This window comes from Lycium ferocissimum, chromosome 7 (genome assembly GCF_029784015.1).
Source record: "Lycium ferocissimum isolate CSIRO_LF1 chromosome 7, AGI_CSIRO_Lferr_CH_V1, whole genome shotgun sequence".
Lineage (NCBI taxonomy): Eukaryota > Viridiplantae > Streptophyta > Magnoliopsida > Solanales > Solanaceae > Lycium > Lycium ferocissimum.
This window is the reverse complement of record NC_081348.1, coordinates 30606095-30624832: the sequence shown is the minus strand read 5'-3', so window position 1 is coordinate 30624832 and position 18738 is coordinate 30606095. Positions and strand designations below refer to the sequence as shown.

Genomic DNA, 18738 nt, shown 5'->3' with positions numbered 1-18738 from the left:
CAGTACACCATATAGACGTTAGGCATCAGTTATAAATCACCAAATGAATGCCTTTTTAAGTCAAACATTTGCATCAAATGTTTACTGAAACATAAAAGCAAACAGTAAAATAATAGTATTCATTTTGGGATATTAAATTAATTGTTTTTTCTTAACAATCCCCCACATATCTCAAAAAGAATATAAAAATAAAATAAACGATTTTGCTGGGTTTTCACATATAAATATAATGCATCGAATCTGGTGTCGCGTAGACTATGAACCAGACCTAGATAAAATAATATTATATTTACAGAACAACTGGTGAAGTTTACAACTTCTATGAACCAAGAATTCTTTTGTAAGCTCATGGTCTTATTATGTCGCATTATACTTGCACAATCTTTGTCGTTATCGCGGTTTTGCGCTAAGAGGCCATGCGCGTGTCCTGGTATTCATGAGTGCTCTAGAAATCCGTCACAATTTCATAGAAGCGGCACCACTCCACACTCATATAGGTCTACCCATCAAGTGTATTCTGCAGAGCAATACACCACCTATAAAGGATATGGTAATGGTTAAGAGTTTATAGCTCAACCTCACTTTGTCTTGCAGCATATTGCACTATAGTCGCACACCATAGGAAGGGACATGATTTAATAGTGCACCTTCGATCAACTCATGACTTGTTATTACCTATATGAACCTAATTCATGGGATCTCCAATCACATAGGTTGGGTTACCATTATTGTTGATCTTCTCAAGTTGACATAGTAAGTCCCATTCCCCTCGATGTTTCAGTTATCAATTTCCTTTGCAAAGGTTTAGTCAGAGGATCTGCTAAATTCATTTCTGACTTTACATAATCTATGGAAATAATTCCATCTCTTAGCATATGCTTTATCACATTATGTCTCAAACGTATGTGTCTATTTTTCCCATTGAAAGATTTATTTTTCGCTATAGCTATCGCTGCTGACAATCACAATGCATAGACACGAGAAGGTGTTGGTTTTATTCCTATTGGAATACTTGCTAAGAAGTTTCTCAACCGCTCGGCCTCGTTAACGACCAACTCCAAAGCAACAAATTCAGATTCCATAGTGGATCTAGCAATTATGGTATGTTTGGCTGATTTCCATGTTATGGCACCCCCACCAAGGGTAAACACATAGCCACTAGTAGATTTTGTCTCATCTGAATCTGAGATCCAGTTAGCATCACTGTATCCTTCTAGTACAATGGGGAAATCCACTATATTTAATACCGTAGTTCATAGTATCTCTCAAATATTTCAAGAGCCTTCTTAATGCATTCCAATGATCATTGTTAGGATTATGAGTATATCTACTCAATCTACACACTGCATAAGCTATATCGGGTCTAGTAAAATTCATCAAATGCATTAAACTACCAATAATTTGAGCATAATAATTTTGAGAAACTGCTTCTCCATGATTCTTTTTCAATTGACTATTAGAATCAAAAGGAGTGCTCACGGGTACCACATCAAAATTTTCAAACTTTTTAAGAATTTTTTCTACATAACGTCCTTGAGTCAAAATCAAACCATCATTGTCTCTAATTATTTTCATGCCCGAGAATAACACTTGCTTCTCCCATATCTTTCATGTCAAAATTTGAAGACAAAAACTTTTTGGTCTCATTTACTATATCAAGATTAGAACCAAAGATAAGCATGTCATCCACGTAAAGACATATAATAACTAGGGGTATACATGGACCAGGTTGGTTCGGATTTTTTAAACACCAAACCAAACCAATTGTGTCGGGTTTTTAAGTTTATACACCAAACCAAACCAATAAAATTCGGGTTTTTCAACCTCGGGTTTTCTCGGGTTATTCGATTTTCTCGGGTTTTTTGAATTTTTCTTCGGAATAGTCTTGATACAAAAGATATAACTTTTACTTCAAATATTTCTTTAGTCCTAGTAAGATACAACTATATAATTAAGGTGTTTCTTAAGAAAATAACACAAAATGTGAGAAGAGTGATGACGTTGTATTAAAATATTCAACAAAAGCTAATAAAATCGGTTAAAATAAATATTGCTAATTAACAAGCCATAAAGAAAATGACCATAGTCTAAAAATACTAAGTCATGCTAAAATAAGGACGGCTAAATAAGTATTAATTACATGACAAAAAAAAAAAAAAACTTAAGTTATGTATTTTCACTCTCTAAATCAATTATGCAAAACTAAAGAATAGATATCCAACATTATTGTCATTCCTAGTGGTAAGCTGAATTTCTTTTGTTAGCATTAGTGTTGAGTTGGTTTTGGCCTAGACTTTATTTGAGTTACTAGCATCCATAGGATATAAAACTTATTGACATTCAAAATTCTAAGTTCAAGCTTGAATAAATATGATAATAGATAAAAAATTACGAAAAAATTTAAGAAATATTTATAAATTACATTACAAATAAATATTTTTATGTATTAAATAATTTAAAAATTGAATACAAGTAATGTCGGGTTGATTTGGTTCGGTTTGACTTTTTTTAGTTAAAACCAAACCAAACCAATTATGGTCGGGTTTTTTTTTTTTCAACACCAAACCAAGTCAAACCAAATCAAACCAAACCATTAGTCGGATTTTTTTCTCGGTTTGACTCGGTTTAGCGGTTTGGTGCTGTTTGTCGGTTTACTTTGTACACCCCTAATAATAACACAATGACTATCAACAAGTTTTGTATAAACACATTTGTCTACTTCAACAGAAGTAAAATCATTACTTAACAAAACTTGATCAAATTTTTCATGCCATTGTTTCGGAGCTTGTTTTAAACCATATAAAGACTTTATTAATTTACAAACTTTATTTTTTTGACCAGCCACTACACAACCTTCGGGTTGTTCCATATAAATTTCCTCCTCTAAATCACCATTTAAAAACACAGTTTTAACATCCATTTGGTGAATAAATAATTTGTGAATAGATGCCAATGCAAATAAAACACGAATAGAGGAAATTCTAGTCACAGGAGAATAAGTATCAAAATAATCAATATTTTATTTTTGAGTAAAGCCTTTAACAACAAGTCTAGCTTTATATTTATCAATAGAACCATCGGATTATATTTCCTTACGAAAAATCCACTTACAACCAATGGGTTTAGATCCCGGGGGTAAATTAACTAATTCCCAGGTATTATTTTGTAAAATGGAGTTATCTCAGATTTGATGGCTTCTTTCCAATGAGATGCATGAGGAGAAGAAATTGCTTCAGAAAAAGTTAAAGGATCATTATCAACAATATAAGTGAAAAAATCATTACCAAAAGATTTTTCTATCCTTGTCCTTTTACTTCTCCTCAAATCCTCATTTTCAAAATCATTTTGGAGAACAGGAACACTAGAAGTACTTTCTTTTTGAAAAATAGGAACATGAGAAATATTATCACGCTTTAAAGGAAAAATATTCTCAAAAAACTCAGCATTTTTTGTTTCTACTATGGTGTTGCGTTCAATCACATCACTATTGATTACAAGAAATCTATATGCAGCACTATTATTAGCATAACCAACAAACATACAATCAGAAGTCTTGGACCCTATTTTTCTTTTCTTAGGGTCCGCTAACATAACCTTGGCAAGACACCCCCACACTTTCAAATATTTCAAATTAGGAGGATAACCTTTCCACAATTCATAAGGAGTTTTTCCGGATTTCTTGTAAGGAATTCTATTTTGTAAATGACAAGCACATAAAATAGCTTCACCCCAAAGATTGTCGAATTTTACATGAGCTAACAAGCATACATTTCTTTTAAAGTCCTATTTTTCGGTTCGGCCTACTCCATTCGATTCGGGTGAGTATGGAGGAGTAACTTCATGAATAATTCCTTCCTTTTCACAAAAATCATTAAACAAAATATATTCTCCACCTTTATCGTATCTTACTCTTTGATCTTCTTATTCAATTGATTTTCAACTTGCATTTATACAACAAAAACATTTCAAAAGCTTCATCTTTATTTTTCAACAAATATACCTTTGTATATCTAGAAAAGTCATTTATAAATGTGACGTAATATCTTTTACCTCCGCTAGTCATAGTTTGTTTCAAATCTCCCAAATCAGTGTGCACTAAATCCAATAAATCAGATTCTCTAAACACAAGCATGTGATTTCTTAAATTGTTTAGCCTCGACAAATTTCACACTTATCAATACTTGAAAAATTAACATTCGAAATAAGTCCTTCGAATGCATTTTCTTAATATAAGATGAACTAACATGTCCAAGTCTAGCATGCCATAAATCAAAAGAATCAATCAAATAAGCAGAAGTACTATTTTTTCCATTCACAACATGAGAAACATTAAGTGCAAATAAACCATGGTTACAATATCCTTTGCCCACTAAAACATTAATTTTTATTAAAGAAACCATATTTTATTCAAATAAAACCTTCACCCCAGCTTTTCCTAATAATCCCACAGAGACCAAATTGGCTTGGATATTAGGAACATGCAATACTTCTCGCTTAAAGCAAAGTTTTCCCGGATGTGAGTTTAAGAAGAACTTTTCCTTTTCCAAGAACTTTAGTGGTTCTTGAATCACCAAGATATATAAATTCTTCTCCTCTATTGACTTGGGTGTAAGACATAAAATTATTTTTATTGGCACAAATATGCCTAGTAGCACCAGAGTCTATTACCCAGTCACTCACATTGATTTCAATGTTCTCTCGGGAAATGACCGCAAAAATAATTTCATCTACTTTATCCAAATTAATTTTTGATTCAACAGGATTGTCAATTTTCCCAAAAATTTCCTTGAAAGTTCTATTAATACTTGTAACCATGTTTATTTTCATTAAAAAGAGTAGAGATATACTTACCTACTTTAGTAGCATAATTCCAAAAGTTGAGTAGTTTAGCAAAGACAATTATAGTTGAAAGTATAACAAGAGTAGAACCTCCAACACCAACAGCTTTTACCGACCATCCATGATTTGTAATCACAAAGAACAAGTAAATGTCCATCCGATCACGTCACTAATCTTGTACACTTCACTCTTGGATACACCATAAAGTATCAAAATCATCAAGAACATAAACAAGACTTTCTTCGACAAAATAAGGTTAAATTTTCCGTGCTTCATGACAACAAGAATTATCCTTAAGATTGTTGTAAATTGTTGCACAAAACACGGAAATAGTAAGAAATTCTTGAAAGCTTGAGGCGTGTCGAAGGCACTGTCCTTAAGGATAATTCACCAGGTATAGGTGTATCCCCCAGGATTCAACAAGCTCTTCTTAGTACAAAACTGGTGAAATTTAATCTAACAAAGATTTCACAAAGTAATAACTTGACAAAAAAAGAAATATAAGAAGAACTAAAAAATAGTTTTTGTTGTCTGTTTCAACAAAGAGAAAAAGACTTAATTTATAGTCTTTTATGGATAGATGAACGTTGTGGCTGTTAAAGGGTAAAGCCACTAACGTCATTATATAATTAATGATAAGTAAAGAGTCAAAAATCAGTACACCATATAGACGTTAGGCATCGATTTATAAATCACCAAATGAATGCCTTTTTAAGTCAAACATTTGCATCAAATGTTTACTGAAACGTAAAAGCAAACAGTAAAATAATAGTATTCATTTTGAGATATTAAATTAATTGTTTTTTCTTAACAACTAATACTAAGAGCATGTTTGGATTGGCTTATTTTAAGTGTTTTTAAGCTAAAATAACTTTTAAGCACTTTTGTAATATTAAGATAAAATAAAAAAGTGGCTTTAAGCACAGGTTTTTAAGCCAAAACAACAAAAATAAGTCAAAAGCCGCCCATCCAAACGGGCTCTAAGTCATAAGATCGAACTGAGAAAATCTAAAAATGTTAATACCATATGTCTTTGAGTAGTAAGGCGAAGGACAAAAAGGGTCAAAGCTTCTAATACATTAATCTTACGAATAATCTCCATCTCCACTTATATAGTTTTTCTTACATAACTTTATCTTGTATATTATTTAATTCTCAATTTGGACTATGAAAGTGCATTGATTCCTTTACACTTTGAAAAGTCTATTTGGTTCCTTGGATATTCTATTCAACTAGATACCTCATTTTCTCTGTAAATTTAGAGTTCAGTAACATCAACATGGTCGCCTTTGAGTTGGCAGGCTATTATTGAGTAATCAAATTATTTTTCCGTTAGAGAGCGTGGTTAGTTAATTCCACAAGATTATTCCATTTCATTCCGCTAACAATAATTTAATAGGAGTACTATAGACTTAACTTAAGCCATAAACCATACAAGAAAAAAAAAAAAAAAGGGTCCCACATGCCCTTATGGTGAATTCGAATAATTAACAATCAAATGTCAAAATATAAGAAAAATTAGTCGTATTGGATGTTTATATTAAATAAAAGAAAATAAGATATATATTTTTGTAAATAAATTAAGTTACTTTTTTTACGGGAGAAAATAAGATATATATTTTTGTAAATAAATTAAATTACTTTTTTTACGGGTATTAAATACTTAATTTGATACTTATATAAGTCAGAGGCTAAATAACTTTTCTGAAACAGAAAAAATATTTTCTTTTGAGTTAAGGTAGAGAGTATTTGTTTTTGGCGTTTCTTGCGGTATTTAGTTTGAACGTTGATTATGTAACGACCCGCTTGGTCGTTATAGTCTTTTTGGCACTTTTTGACCTTTCCCCGAGCTTGTTAGCTCACTTTTGACCTGAGGGGACCGTTGACACGCTTCTCGAGGTGTTTGGATTTGATTTGGGAGACTTTTTGGGAAAATTGGGGTTTAAGCGAAAAAGAGTTGACTCAAAGTTGACTTTTGGGTAAATGGACCTTTTTCGGAAATCCGTTGATTCCAGGAGGTCCGGATGGTCTTTTAGAACTTGTTTGTATATTTGGTTCGGTTCCCAATGCACTCGGGTGCATTTCGGGACTTGAGTTGGGAAGTTGAATTTGAGGTTTCGAGGGTTGACTCGGTCAACGAGACCTCCGTTAGGAATTCCAAGGCCACGAGTGTGTTCGTAGCGTGTTTTTATGTATGTCTGCATATTTGGTATGTGAGCAGATGGCCTCGGGAGATAGTCGAAATTCAGGTTGAGAATGTGAAATCTTGGGATTTTCTGGTGTCAAGTGCCTGCTTTGGCGGCACTAGCGATGGCAGCAGTACCGCTATAGCGGCCAGTGTGATTTTGGGTATGACCGCTGACCGCCGAAGCGGTGCCTCTGAAGCGGTCTACTGGTCGCAGAAGCAGGTGTCGGGCAATTAACTTCATTAAATGAAGTGTTAAAAGCCCTAAGTCTCTCATTTATTACTCTTCCGAAATCTGAGTTATTGGGAGCCTTTCAAGGTGATATTTGGGGGAAAATCTTGGTAGTAAGTCCTTATATCTTCCTTCATATTCCATGATTTCATTATCATTTTAGGATTCTATTATCATGCTAGTTCACTAAGAATTCTAGAATTAAAAGAAGGTTCAATGAGTTCTTCTTCTAGGCTTTGTAATCTTGATTTATTGGGTGAGTTAGCTTCTTTAAGCATGGAATTGATGATTAGAATCCTTTATTTCATAACTTCTTCCTAATTAGTGGATAATTTATGAAATTGGAAGTTAGGGTTTATATCCAAATTTGGGCGTTTTGCCTAGAATCAGAATTTAAGTAAATTCTTGGTTATTCTAGCTTGATATTGATGGGAATTAATCACCTAGAGTTTTAATTCATGTTGGAAACTTTAGATTCCTAATTCCACCCTTCTAGTTCACAAAATCCATTCCATAGGTTGGGGATTTGGGTCTTGAATAGAAGTAAGGTTTGATCAATGTTCTTCTTGATTCTAATTTCTTGATTCGAATGTGCTTAAACTTTCTTTATCTCGAGGCTCAAAGGAAAGGAAAGACTATGGTGTGATTGTGGAGACCTTGTTGTTCGACCTTCCAGGTAGGTTATAGTTTATCCTATGGTGAGACTTCATTTAGCGAAGCATATATTTAGACGATATTGTCGGAAAATGCATGTAAACCGTCAGGTATGAAGTTGGGTTGGATATTGTCTTAGGTTGGGCCCTGTTGTGTGATTTTGGGGTTAGCCACCCCGTTGTGTTGTGACTTATCTTATTCTATTATTGTTGGCTCGATGCCACGTGGAGATAGTAGATATTGGAGACTATTGATGTATCTTGATTATGATATTATAGTATCTTACTTGTTGTCGTTGGAGACGAGGATAGTGATTCTATTATGGCTTATTGTGTAGCCTTTTCATGATATTGTTGGTGTGCCTATGCGTGGTACTTTTGATATTGATTTGATTATTGACATTGAACTCATACATTGTACGCATTCTCATTCTTCATGATATACTCTTGATATATTGAGGATACTTAAGGAAACACTGTTATGAGCTGGGCTCAGTTGGATGAGAGTGGCGTGAGGACCGATGTCCGATGTTTATCCCGAAATCGAGGATGAGTGCTGGTAGCGATTGCCGAGGTTGTTGCCGAAATCGTGAGATACATGGACTCGCGGGTCCCCCATGGGTTGTGCTGCCGAGATGTGATGTTCCATCATCGGAGTACATGTGTACGGTGCATATGCATTGCATTCACACTTCATACATTATTGCATTGCATTGTACTATGATTTCTATTGTGATATTCTTGTGATATACTGATTTGGATTGGATATATTGAGACTTGACACATTTGGGCTTAGATGCTATAACATAGGTGATGACGTGTACGTGGTGACTGGCTCGTGATCGACTTATACCTTGTTGATTTACCTGTTTATCTTACTTTATTGCCTGGACATATGTTAGGTAATCTTAATCGGCCTATGATACTTACTAGTATTTGTTGTTTGTACTGACCTACACTTGCTGCATTCTTTTATGAATGCAGAGTTCCAGATGGGTTCGACCTCTTCTCTTCGTGGCTGATAGTAGTTCGAGGATTGCTATTTAGAGTCTTACAGGGTGAGCACGAGGACGTTCGCCGCCTTGAAGATTCTTCTTTTATTTATGTCTTACTTGATATTCTGAGACATATTGAGACTATTGATGTATTATTATTACTTCCAGACTTGTAGATTCTAGTTAGATGCTCTTGTATGACCAGACCAGATACTGGGGTGTTTTGATGTATCTCCGTATTATTTATCCATTATTATGTCAGACTTATGTATTTCTATCTCTTCCGCTCATATACTTATTTATTCATGCTTTTAAAATTGTTGGGATAAGGGTTCGCTTACCAAAGTGGGAAAGGTAGGTGCCCACGCGACTTAGTGAAATTGGGTCGTGACAGATTAATTTAAATTTATATTAAATAATACATAAACAGGCTCTCAAACTTGGCCTCGACAAGTATGTCCTCTTACTTTGGGTGTGTATAAGTTGGCACCTCAACTTGTCTCCACTTTATCAGTTGAACACTGCAACTTATAAAATGATCATCTAGATACGTCCAAAATTTATGTTTTATGTCAGCATTTGTGTTCACGTGTTCAACTTTTTATAACTTGGGGTGCCTATTTATGCACACTAAAAGTTGGAGGGCATACTTGTCAGCGAAACCAAATTTAAAGACCTGTTTATATATTGTCATTTGCTTATCAAGAGGTAAAACTTCCAAATCAAAAGCAATTCAATTTTCAGGGTTCTGATCAGAGAAGGGTGAATACTTACAAGGTACATTTACAGTAACAGATGGGTACGGTCATTGCACGTTTCAATCTTTATTGTCCTCAAGTGACCACTTTCACGAATTTACGTTGTTGTAGGGACCCACCACGAGAGTAGCAAGCGGTATTTTCAAAACTTCCCTAATCTGTGTGCCATTGTTTGTTTATAGTTGAGATTAAGTACTATTCAAAGGATCAGATGCCTTTCACTTTATCTCACCCCTCTCTCTAACACTGCCCTCCCTAATTCTGATTAATTAGTTTAACACTTCCCCTTTTGTTCTTTCTTCTGCTCTTGTATTTTGGTTATTTTGTGGGGGTAGGGAGAGGCCAAGAGAGAGAAACAAAGTTGGTGAAATCGAACTTTGCACTTGTCAAATATAGAGTTTTGATCTAATATTAACATAATGTGGTGTTCTAATTAGAGGAGCATCTAGAGTTCACTATATTTTTAAAATTATGGATTTATATTTACTAGTTGTTGCCATTTAATTGAATTTTTATATATAAATTGATGCCGTGTGATGGAAATACTGAGTTCAGATGAATACTGAATTCACCCCTAATTGTATTCTACCAAATTGATTAACAAAATTAAATTATTATATATTACTGTAACATGAAATATTATTGATGTTATGTTGCTTAGCTCTTCTATACGACAACTTTAAATAATTGACGCTCATAAAGAAAGTATAGTCGTTCGACCTACTTAAACTTGAATGAATCATAAATTCATAGCTCAATTCATCTGGTCCCAAATGATTTTTGAATAAATTAACATTGATCATATTTTATCTCACCTAAACTTGGCCTAACTCCTTTTTGATACTACAATTTGTTACTATCTTAAGAAACTTTAAAATTTTATGAAGTGGCATTCTTTTTTAACGCCCATGTCGCAACACTCATTTATTTTTGTGAAATAGAAAATTTCAAATGGGTAGAATGGTGTCACGTGACATGCCTAAATTTTGGCCATGCCAACCAAAACAACATGGTACTCACTGCAGTGTACAGATCACTTATCAGTCAAATGCATCTCCATCGCCACTCCACTTATCTCTCAAAATCAAGAAACCTTCGTTTCTCTTTCACATACATGTCTTTTTTGCCCTATGACACAGTTGTCATAGAACCTGAAAAACATCGCCAGTGAATTAGTCCTTTAACATGAAAATCTTCGTCTACAATACCCGTTTTATCATTTCTCCTACTCTTTCTTTTTCCACCCTTCATCTCCTTCTCAACGTTCGCCTCCTCTTCCTTTTTGTCCCGACATAATACACCCACACTTTCCTTTTCTTGGCATTTTCCTACAGCTTTCATAGGAAGCAAAAGATCCACACAGAAAATATTGACTAGTTGAGATTAGTTCAGTGTTTGCTAAGATCTTTTTTACAGAGTATTTGTTATGTCCCTCATCGGTACTACTACGTGTTGATGTGTAGTTTAAATAGCCTTGGGCTATTGGACTAGCTAACTTTTGGGGCGTGGTTCTTGTTACAGTATTCAAGATTTGTATGTCATCGGGTAGCTAGCTTTTTGGGGCGTGGTTATTGTTACAATATTCTCTAGATTTGTATTTGAGCTTATCGAATGTTTGAATTGAATAGAATGAAACGGGTTCAAATGGTTTGAAAATAAGGGTACTCCAGTTAAAATTTATTCAATTGACTTGGGATTGAGGTTTAGTATTAGTAGTTGTTGTTGTTGTTGTTGTTTCCTTTAGTTTTCATGGATTCTGCTCCATTACTTTCCCTCCTTAACGATGATCTTCTAATCCGAATACTCTCCTTCATTACCCATGATTCGGACCGCAAATCTTTCCGTTTAGTTTGTAGAACATTCCTCAAAGTTGACTCATTCCACCGTACCCATATCCGGATCCTCCGACCCGAATTCATCACTACCCTTTTCTCCAAATTCCCACGTATCAACTCCCTTGATCTCTCCATCTGCCCACAAATCAATGACGAGGCAGTTTCCATGCTGATGGGTCACGGGTCGACCCATTGGAGTATCCGGTTAAGGAAACTGGTACTGAGTCGGAGCACCGGGTTGAAGTCAACCGGGTTGGAAATGTTTATGAAGTCATGTCCTGTTTTGGAGTCTGTTGACGTGTCTTACTGCTGGGATTTTGGTGACAAGGAAGCTGCTGCTTTATCTTTTGGTGGGTCTTTAAGGGAGGTAAAGATGGATAGGTGTTTGGGTGTTAGTGATGTTGGTTTGGCTAAAATAGCAATTGGGTGTCAATGCTTAGAGAAACTTAGCTTGAAATGGTGCAGTGAAATTACTGATCTTGGGGTTGATCTTTTGACCAAGAAATGTACTGAACTGAAACACCTTGACATTTCATACTTAAAGGTTTGTTATCCTTTTCTTTGGATTTCTATTTCAATTTGCTCGTCTGGGCGCCGAGGGTAAAAAAATAATGAAAGACTATTAAATCTTGTGGTTTTAAATTAAACAGATGTGTAATGTACGAAAATATCATTTGAATCTTGTGGTCTTAAATATGTCAGGTAGGATGTTGAGAGTCATGAATTACTAATTATAGAAAGTGACAGTCATGAATTACTAAATATAGAAAGTGACATTCTTGTTATCTTGTGGTCTTAAATATGTCAGGTAGGATGTTGAGAGTCATGAATTACTAAATATAGAAAGTGACAGTCATGAATTACTAAATATAGAAAGTGACATTCTTTTTGAAACAGACTAAAAAGGAAAGTAAAACAAACAAATTGAAACGAAGAGAGTATCAAATAAGGTATATGTCTTTACTTGGGTTTGTAAAAATGTGGGTTTAGTTTTATTTCAGGTTACTAGTGGATCGTTGCGTTCTATTAGCAGTTTGGAGAAGTTGGAGTTTTTGGCTATGGTGGGGTGCAGCACTGTGGACAATGAAGGACTGCATTATCTTGGAAAAGGGTGTCCTTCGCTTCAGGTGATTCACACGTTTGAACAAACTATTGTGATGAGTTGTAGAAATATATGAGATCTTAGCTGTTTTTGGAGTTTTCTTCTCCTCTCTTAAGCTGACCTTTACTGCTAGTGGGCTTTTGCCGATTTTAAGCTTGAAGATAAAGCTTGTATGCAAATTGCTTCATAAATAGACATATGTAATCTCTTGTGATGAAGAATAAGCACATGTAATCTAATTTGGTTATAGCTTATTGAGTCATAAATATTAACCCCCTCAGATCCAATTTATATGACACAGTTTGACTCGGGATGGAGTTTAAGAAAAAAAAGGAAGAATTTTGAAACTTGTGGTCTTAATCATGCCGTACCATTTATGTGGCTATGTGAAACTTGTGATCTTAAACATCCCATAACATGTGTGTGGCTATAAAAGAACATATGTGTGTCTATAAAAGCTTCTTATTGAGTATAAAACGAGAAGTATAAAGTTCAATTGTATCATGATATCAAAAAGGACTAATAAGGAAATAGTGTCACATTCATGGAAACATAGGGAGTAGTTCGTTCAGTGTCATGGATGGAACTTGATGCAGTTCTCCTGCATATGACATTTTCCTGATGGACAGATTATGCAGTGAGCACATGAATCTGGAACACAGGAAATGCTTACTGGAAATTATGGCAGATGAGCTTTCCTGGAATTTTGACTGTAGGCGAATAAAGGCAGCACTTGATGCTGCATAATTTAGTCCTGGTCCCGCTTTATCTATCTATCTATTTGTAACTTTTTTTGATATCCGTGGTGTCCGGGCCAGCTTGCACGCGCCTTGACTAATTCCAAGGGATACCTGCCACTTGCCATTAGAAACAGATAACAGGTCTACCGAGGATAAGAGGATAAGACAGAGGGGAAGAAACCACTTAGTGTTTTTTTGTCTCAGTTGGGATTTGGACCAGAGACCTCATGGATCTCAACCCACTTCATCGACCACTAAGCCACACCCTTGGGTGCTATCTATTTTGTATTTTTATGAAGCACACTTTCAGTTTTTTCTGGTGGTCTTTAAGCATTCCAGCTGCATTCATATTTCTTCTTTCTTCAAGTTATATATATATGGGGACCCGCAAGGGTGGCTTAGTTGATTGAGCATAGGGCTTTCATAATGGAGGTTTCAGGTTCGAAACTCCCTGCCTCCAACAGCAGGGGATTTGCCTTTTGGGTCGAGCTCGTCGCACGGGGCTGCCTAGTGCGGGATATCTCTTCTGTGTGGTTTGCGAGCTAGTGCACATGAGCTGAGTTTACCCTGTGCGCACCCGAAGGGTAGTGCCTGCGGGTTCCGTGTCATAAAAAAAAATGTTATATATATATATATAGGGAAAACCACTTTTCTGTCCATGAATATATGAAATTAGTATTCAAAAGCTCTAAGTTTAGCCTATGTTGTGGCTAATTTACCTCTAAGAAGTACTGGTCGTGAAATTGTCTTCAGGTTAGTGAATGTACATAAGTTAGTTGCCATAACTATTCATACACTTGTCTGATCACAGGCTCTGGATGTATCAAGGTGTGACAGACTAAGCTCATCTGCCTTAGCTTTCTTGATTAATGGACATCCCTCGATGCTACAAATCTACGCTAGTTACTATTTCCATGTGAGTAAATTCGTTGTTAGAACCTACATTTTAAATTATTCCTTGTGGAGTTTTTGATGTTGGTTCTGCAATTTAGATTGAGAATCTTGATGCCCCAGGAGTATCCTACTAAAATCATCCAAGGGCTGAAGGACCTAAAGAATCTGAAAACGCTCGTACTTGATGGAGCACTAGTTTCTGAATCATTCTTCAAGATCATTAATTTCAATTGCAAGTATTTGGTTGAAATTGGGCTAGGCAAATGCAAAGGAGTGACTGACAAGGGAATTTTCCAGTTGGTATCAGGGGGTCTTAATTTGAATGTCTTGAATCTCACATGCTGCAGCGATCTTACAGATATTGCAATATCAGCTATAACAGATTCTTGCCGGAGTCTTTTGTGCCTCAAGTTGGAGTGCTGCAACTCACTCACTGGGAAGAGCCTATATCGCCTCGGATTACACTGTTCCTTACTTGAGGAGATTGATCTTACTGATTGTTTTGGAGTCAATGACACTGGTGAGACTCAAACCATCCTTCATTTTGTTTTTATTAACATATGTATTCTGCAACCATTCCAAGCATGCATGTGTATCTTCATAAAATGTCACGTTCCATTTCCATTTTTATATTCTTCACTTATGAGCTTTGGTTGGCTTCCCATTCCTTAAGGGCAAGACATCTGATTTTCTTCTTTAAATGACATGTTGAAGGTTCGTACATTCATGTCCCAAAGTTCCTTGTGTAAAGTTTTCAATGATACGGTTACTCCAAAACTTGTGAAGTTAATGACTTACCTTTAAATTAAGCATATCTAGCTAGGAAGTCAGCTATGCTTTAGAGGTGTGCTTATATGTGCTGCATCTCATCTCTTGCAGGACTTTCTTACCTGTCTAAATGTACAAAGCTTGTATGTCTAAAGTTGGGATTATGTATTAATATTACCGACAAGGGCCTGTACGCTATTGCTAGAAATTGCAGGGAGATTCGTGAACTGGATCTATACCGGTAAAATGATTGCTTCCATCTAACTTATCCCGTGAATTTGAGATGTCTTCTTATATTATATCTTGAATACGATTTGCAGGTGCAAAGGAATTGGTGATGACGGACTCTATGCTTTATCAAGTGGTTGCAAAAGAATGCAAAAGTTAAACTTGTCTTATTGCAGTGAGGTCACTGATAAAGGGATTGAATGTCTCGGCCATCTACCAGAGCTCTATAACCTCGAGATGCGAAGTCTGTTGAATGTCACAGGCACTGGTTTAACAGCTCTTGCTACTAGATGCTGTGGACTTGCTGAGTTGGATGTGAAAGACTGTGCTAACATTGATGATTCGGGTTTCATGGCGCTTGCTTATTACTCTAGGAATTTACAACAGGTATGATTGCTCAATCTTGAACTACTCCCTCTACTTCTTGTAATTGATGACGCCGTCAAATCTATTTGTCATGTGCTTTCTGCATTACCAGTAGATTAGTAATGGTTATATGATAAGAACAATACACCTTTTGTCACTCTTTGTCATTCTCTTTAAATCTTGAGAACATTAATAGAGTTGTAATCCTATTTTGATAATCTGTTCAATACAACATAGCTCTCTTGGTCAACAATTACATTTATGTAGGTGTTAGGAATATATTTGAGGTTATTAACTTAAGATGTGTCGTATTATAAAAAAGCATTCAGATATGTCATGTCACTTAATATTCTTACCAACAACAGCATCAGTGATGTATGAACAGTTACTGATCAATCATACATGAATTTTCTAGTTTGTTTTCTCTGAATACTCATGAGCTGTCAAATCGAGACCATCTGAGGATCAACTGAACCTGATTGTTTCTTTTTCCAATTTCAATTAAAGGACAAAAGGAATCACATGGAAGGAAGTTGTCTCAAAAGACCTACAATGTTTCGGAACGAATGCAGACTTAGCTTAAGATAGTGCAAAATGGAACAAAAAAATCCATAATAGGTGATATTTATTAGTTGGGAATAGGTTTTACCAATTTAGTCTTTTTAGTACGTTGGTTTTCAACTTATTGCTTTTCTAGGAATATTTTGGCCATAGTAAATATATATGTCTGCAAAAATATAGAGAACTTTTAATATTATTATTATTATTATTATTAGTATTATTTATATATTTAACTCATTTTCCATTTTTATTTTTTATTTGGTATGATTCCCCAGACCTCACGTTGTGGGATTTTACTGGGTTGTTATTGTTGTTGTTATTTTTATTTGGTATGATGATGACATGAGTTGAGCTTAAATGGAGAAGCATGGTCAGTGAGGATTCATACAATCAACCCCATCTTGTTTGGGAATTGGAGCATAGTTGTTGTTGTATCTAAATGACAAGTTTAATCGTGACTTTTGTTTTAACATCATTCTCGTTTGCATCTGTATGATTGTTAATGCACTTTTCAACCAGGTTATCAGTTAGAATCAAGTCATTATTTGTTGCACAAAGCTGTGGCACAATTATTTATTTAAAAATCGATGCCATAACTCGACTTGAAAGTTAGAACATGCTTGGCTGAATTTTATCTTCTTTATCTGTCCAAGAATCAGATGTACTTGACAGTGCATTTTGTTTAGTAAGTGTCTTAAACTGAAATGAGCATTCATCAGGTTTAAACATTGCCCTTGCTATTGTTCTATGTTTATATGGTTTAATGAACAATCTCTTATGTTTGTTTAACTTGGAAAGTTGACTGAGTTCGAAATGAAGATCATAATCATTAAGTTATTCAGTAATGCAGACCTTTTCATGCTGCACTAATTTCTACTAGCTGGAATTGAGTCAGTTTGTGCAAAGAATATGGTTAAATTCCATGTGTGGGTAGATGCATGTATCTGTCTTTGGCACCCTTGATGCTTGTCTGTGCATTGTCTGTGCATTCAGACTTGGTTATATGGGTGCTGTAGTATAAGCAACACATGTAGATGTTATTAAATTTCATAGGAGATCCTTGTATACTGTAAACTTGCTATTGAATTGTTTCCGTTATAGCAAATTTTGTCTGTTGAATTTATCTATAAGTGCTGAAATGAATCTTTGATGGCAGATTAATCTGAGTCATTGTGCGATCTCGGATGTGGGCCTGTGCATGGTGATGGGGAACATGACACGCTTGCAGGATGCCAAGCTCGTAAACCTTTACAACGTGTCAACTAATGGCTTTGAGGTTGCTCTTCGGGCTTGCTGTGTTCGACTGAAAAAAGTTAAGTTGGTCGCCTCCCTGAGACTACACCTTACACCGGATATATTTAAGGCATTGAGGGCAAAAGGTTGCAGGATTAGGTGGGATTAAGGTCCAACATCCCAGCAGTATATGATAATGTGTGTTACCATGCATTTGAGCTGTTGAACCTAAAATTTCTCCCATTTCATCAGTGAGCAGAAATTTTCTATCATGTTGTTTTTAAGTCCACCTAAGAGATTTTGCGCGGTCTTCGACTCTTCACTTGTGTGGACACATTGTATAAACTTATATCTACCTTGCATTCTGGAGATTAACTGTGAATGTTTAAACATCATATTAGTGGATTTCTAAAGTTAGCGGCGGAGAAATCTTCTTATTAACCCTTTTGCCGTTTTGCGCTTGCTTGTTTGGTTCATGTGACCATTTTAATTGTGAACAAGAAAAATGATCTATCTATATCTACATCTATATCTATCTATATCTATATCTATCTTCTATACTATATTAAAAGCATGAACTCCAAAACTTAAAAGTTAAATTACGTAATTACCCTTCTAAATAATTTAAATAACTTGTAAAAAATACCTAATGTCTACGAACCAATACACCGCTTCATACAATTCCTTAACTGTCACAAATATTAACTTCAAACAGTATGGTAACAGCAACACAAAATTTATCTCTATGATGGCTTTTCGATGCGTTTTCACCAAATTTCCCCTTCATTTAGTTTTGCATATTTACTTTTTGTTCAATGATTCAGTTGATTCCTTTGTTTTCTTGAATGACAATTTTCAGTTTTTTTAAATGATAATTTAGGGTAGATGATGATGACATGGAGTCATCCAAAAAATCGATGTTATCGGCAGAGAATTCAAATAAGTTATGTTCCCTTAATCGTCGTAATTCAGCGTGATCGATGAAAAGATTTACAATGTGCCTGAAATATTTTGTCATCGATCTTACCTGTCACATAACCTGTCACATAAGGCAAGCATTTTAAGTACTCTATAATTTTTCACTTTCTTGAGAAGTTTGCTGCTTTTTCTACTACTCGTGTAATTTGATCGTACATTGTGCGAGTCGCTCAGTTTCCTTTTCATTGTCTAAGTTTTGGAGTATCGTTCTTTATAGTGGATAAGCCTAGGAGTTTCTTTTTCTTAAGTATCTATTCTTTTCTAGCATCTTTTTCTTTACCATATTTGTTGTTGAATTCTCTTTAATCAGTTTGATATTTAATAGAATCTAAACACACTGAAGAGACCAACAATAAAAGGTTTTACCACAG

At 35.1% G+C, this 18738-nt stretch overlaps 1 protein-coding gene across 3 annotated transcripts; it reads left to right on the top strand.

Moving 5' to 3' along the window:
* Window positions 1-10593: 10593 nt before the first annotated feature.
* LOC132064311 (F-box/LRR-repeat protein 3) lies at window positions 10594-17764 on the top strand. 3 transcript variants are annotated; one of them, XM_059457254.1, is made up of 8 exons: window positions 10594-12041; window positions 12499-12624; window positions 14151-14255; window positions 14354-14753; window positions 15113-15242; window positions 15322-15616; window positions 16103-16213; window positions 17313-17433. In XM_059457254.1, exons 1-7 carry the CDS (start codon window positions 11412-11414, stop codon window positions 16181-16183), a joined length of 1767 nt encoding a protein of 588 aa, XP_059313237.1. In that variant the 5' UTR covers window positions 10594-11411; the 3' UTR covers window positions 16184-16213; window positions 17313-17433. The 3 variants fall into 3 exon arrangements, with proteins under 3 accessions (XP_059313237.1, XP_059313236.1, XP_059313235.1); XM_059457252.1 differs by lacking the exon at window positions 16103-16213 and having other exon boundaries at window positions 10600-12041; window positions 17313-17764; XM_059457253.1 differs by lacking the exons at window positions 14151-14255; window positions 16103-16213 and having other exon boundaries at window positions 10599-12041; window positions 17313-17764.
* Window positions 17765-18738: the final 974 nt, after the last annotated feature.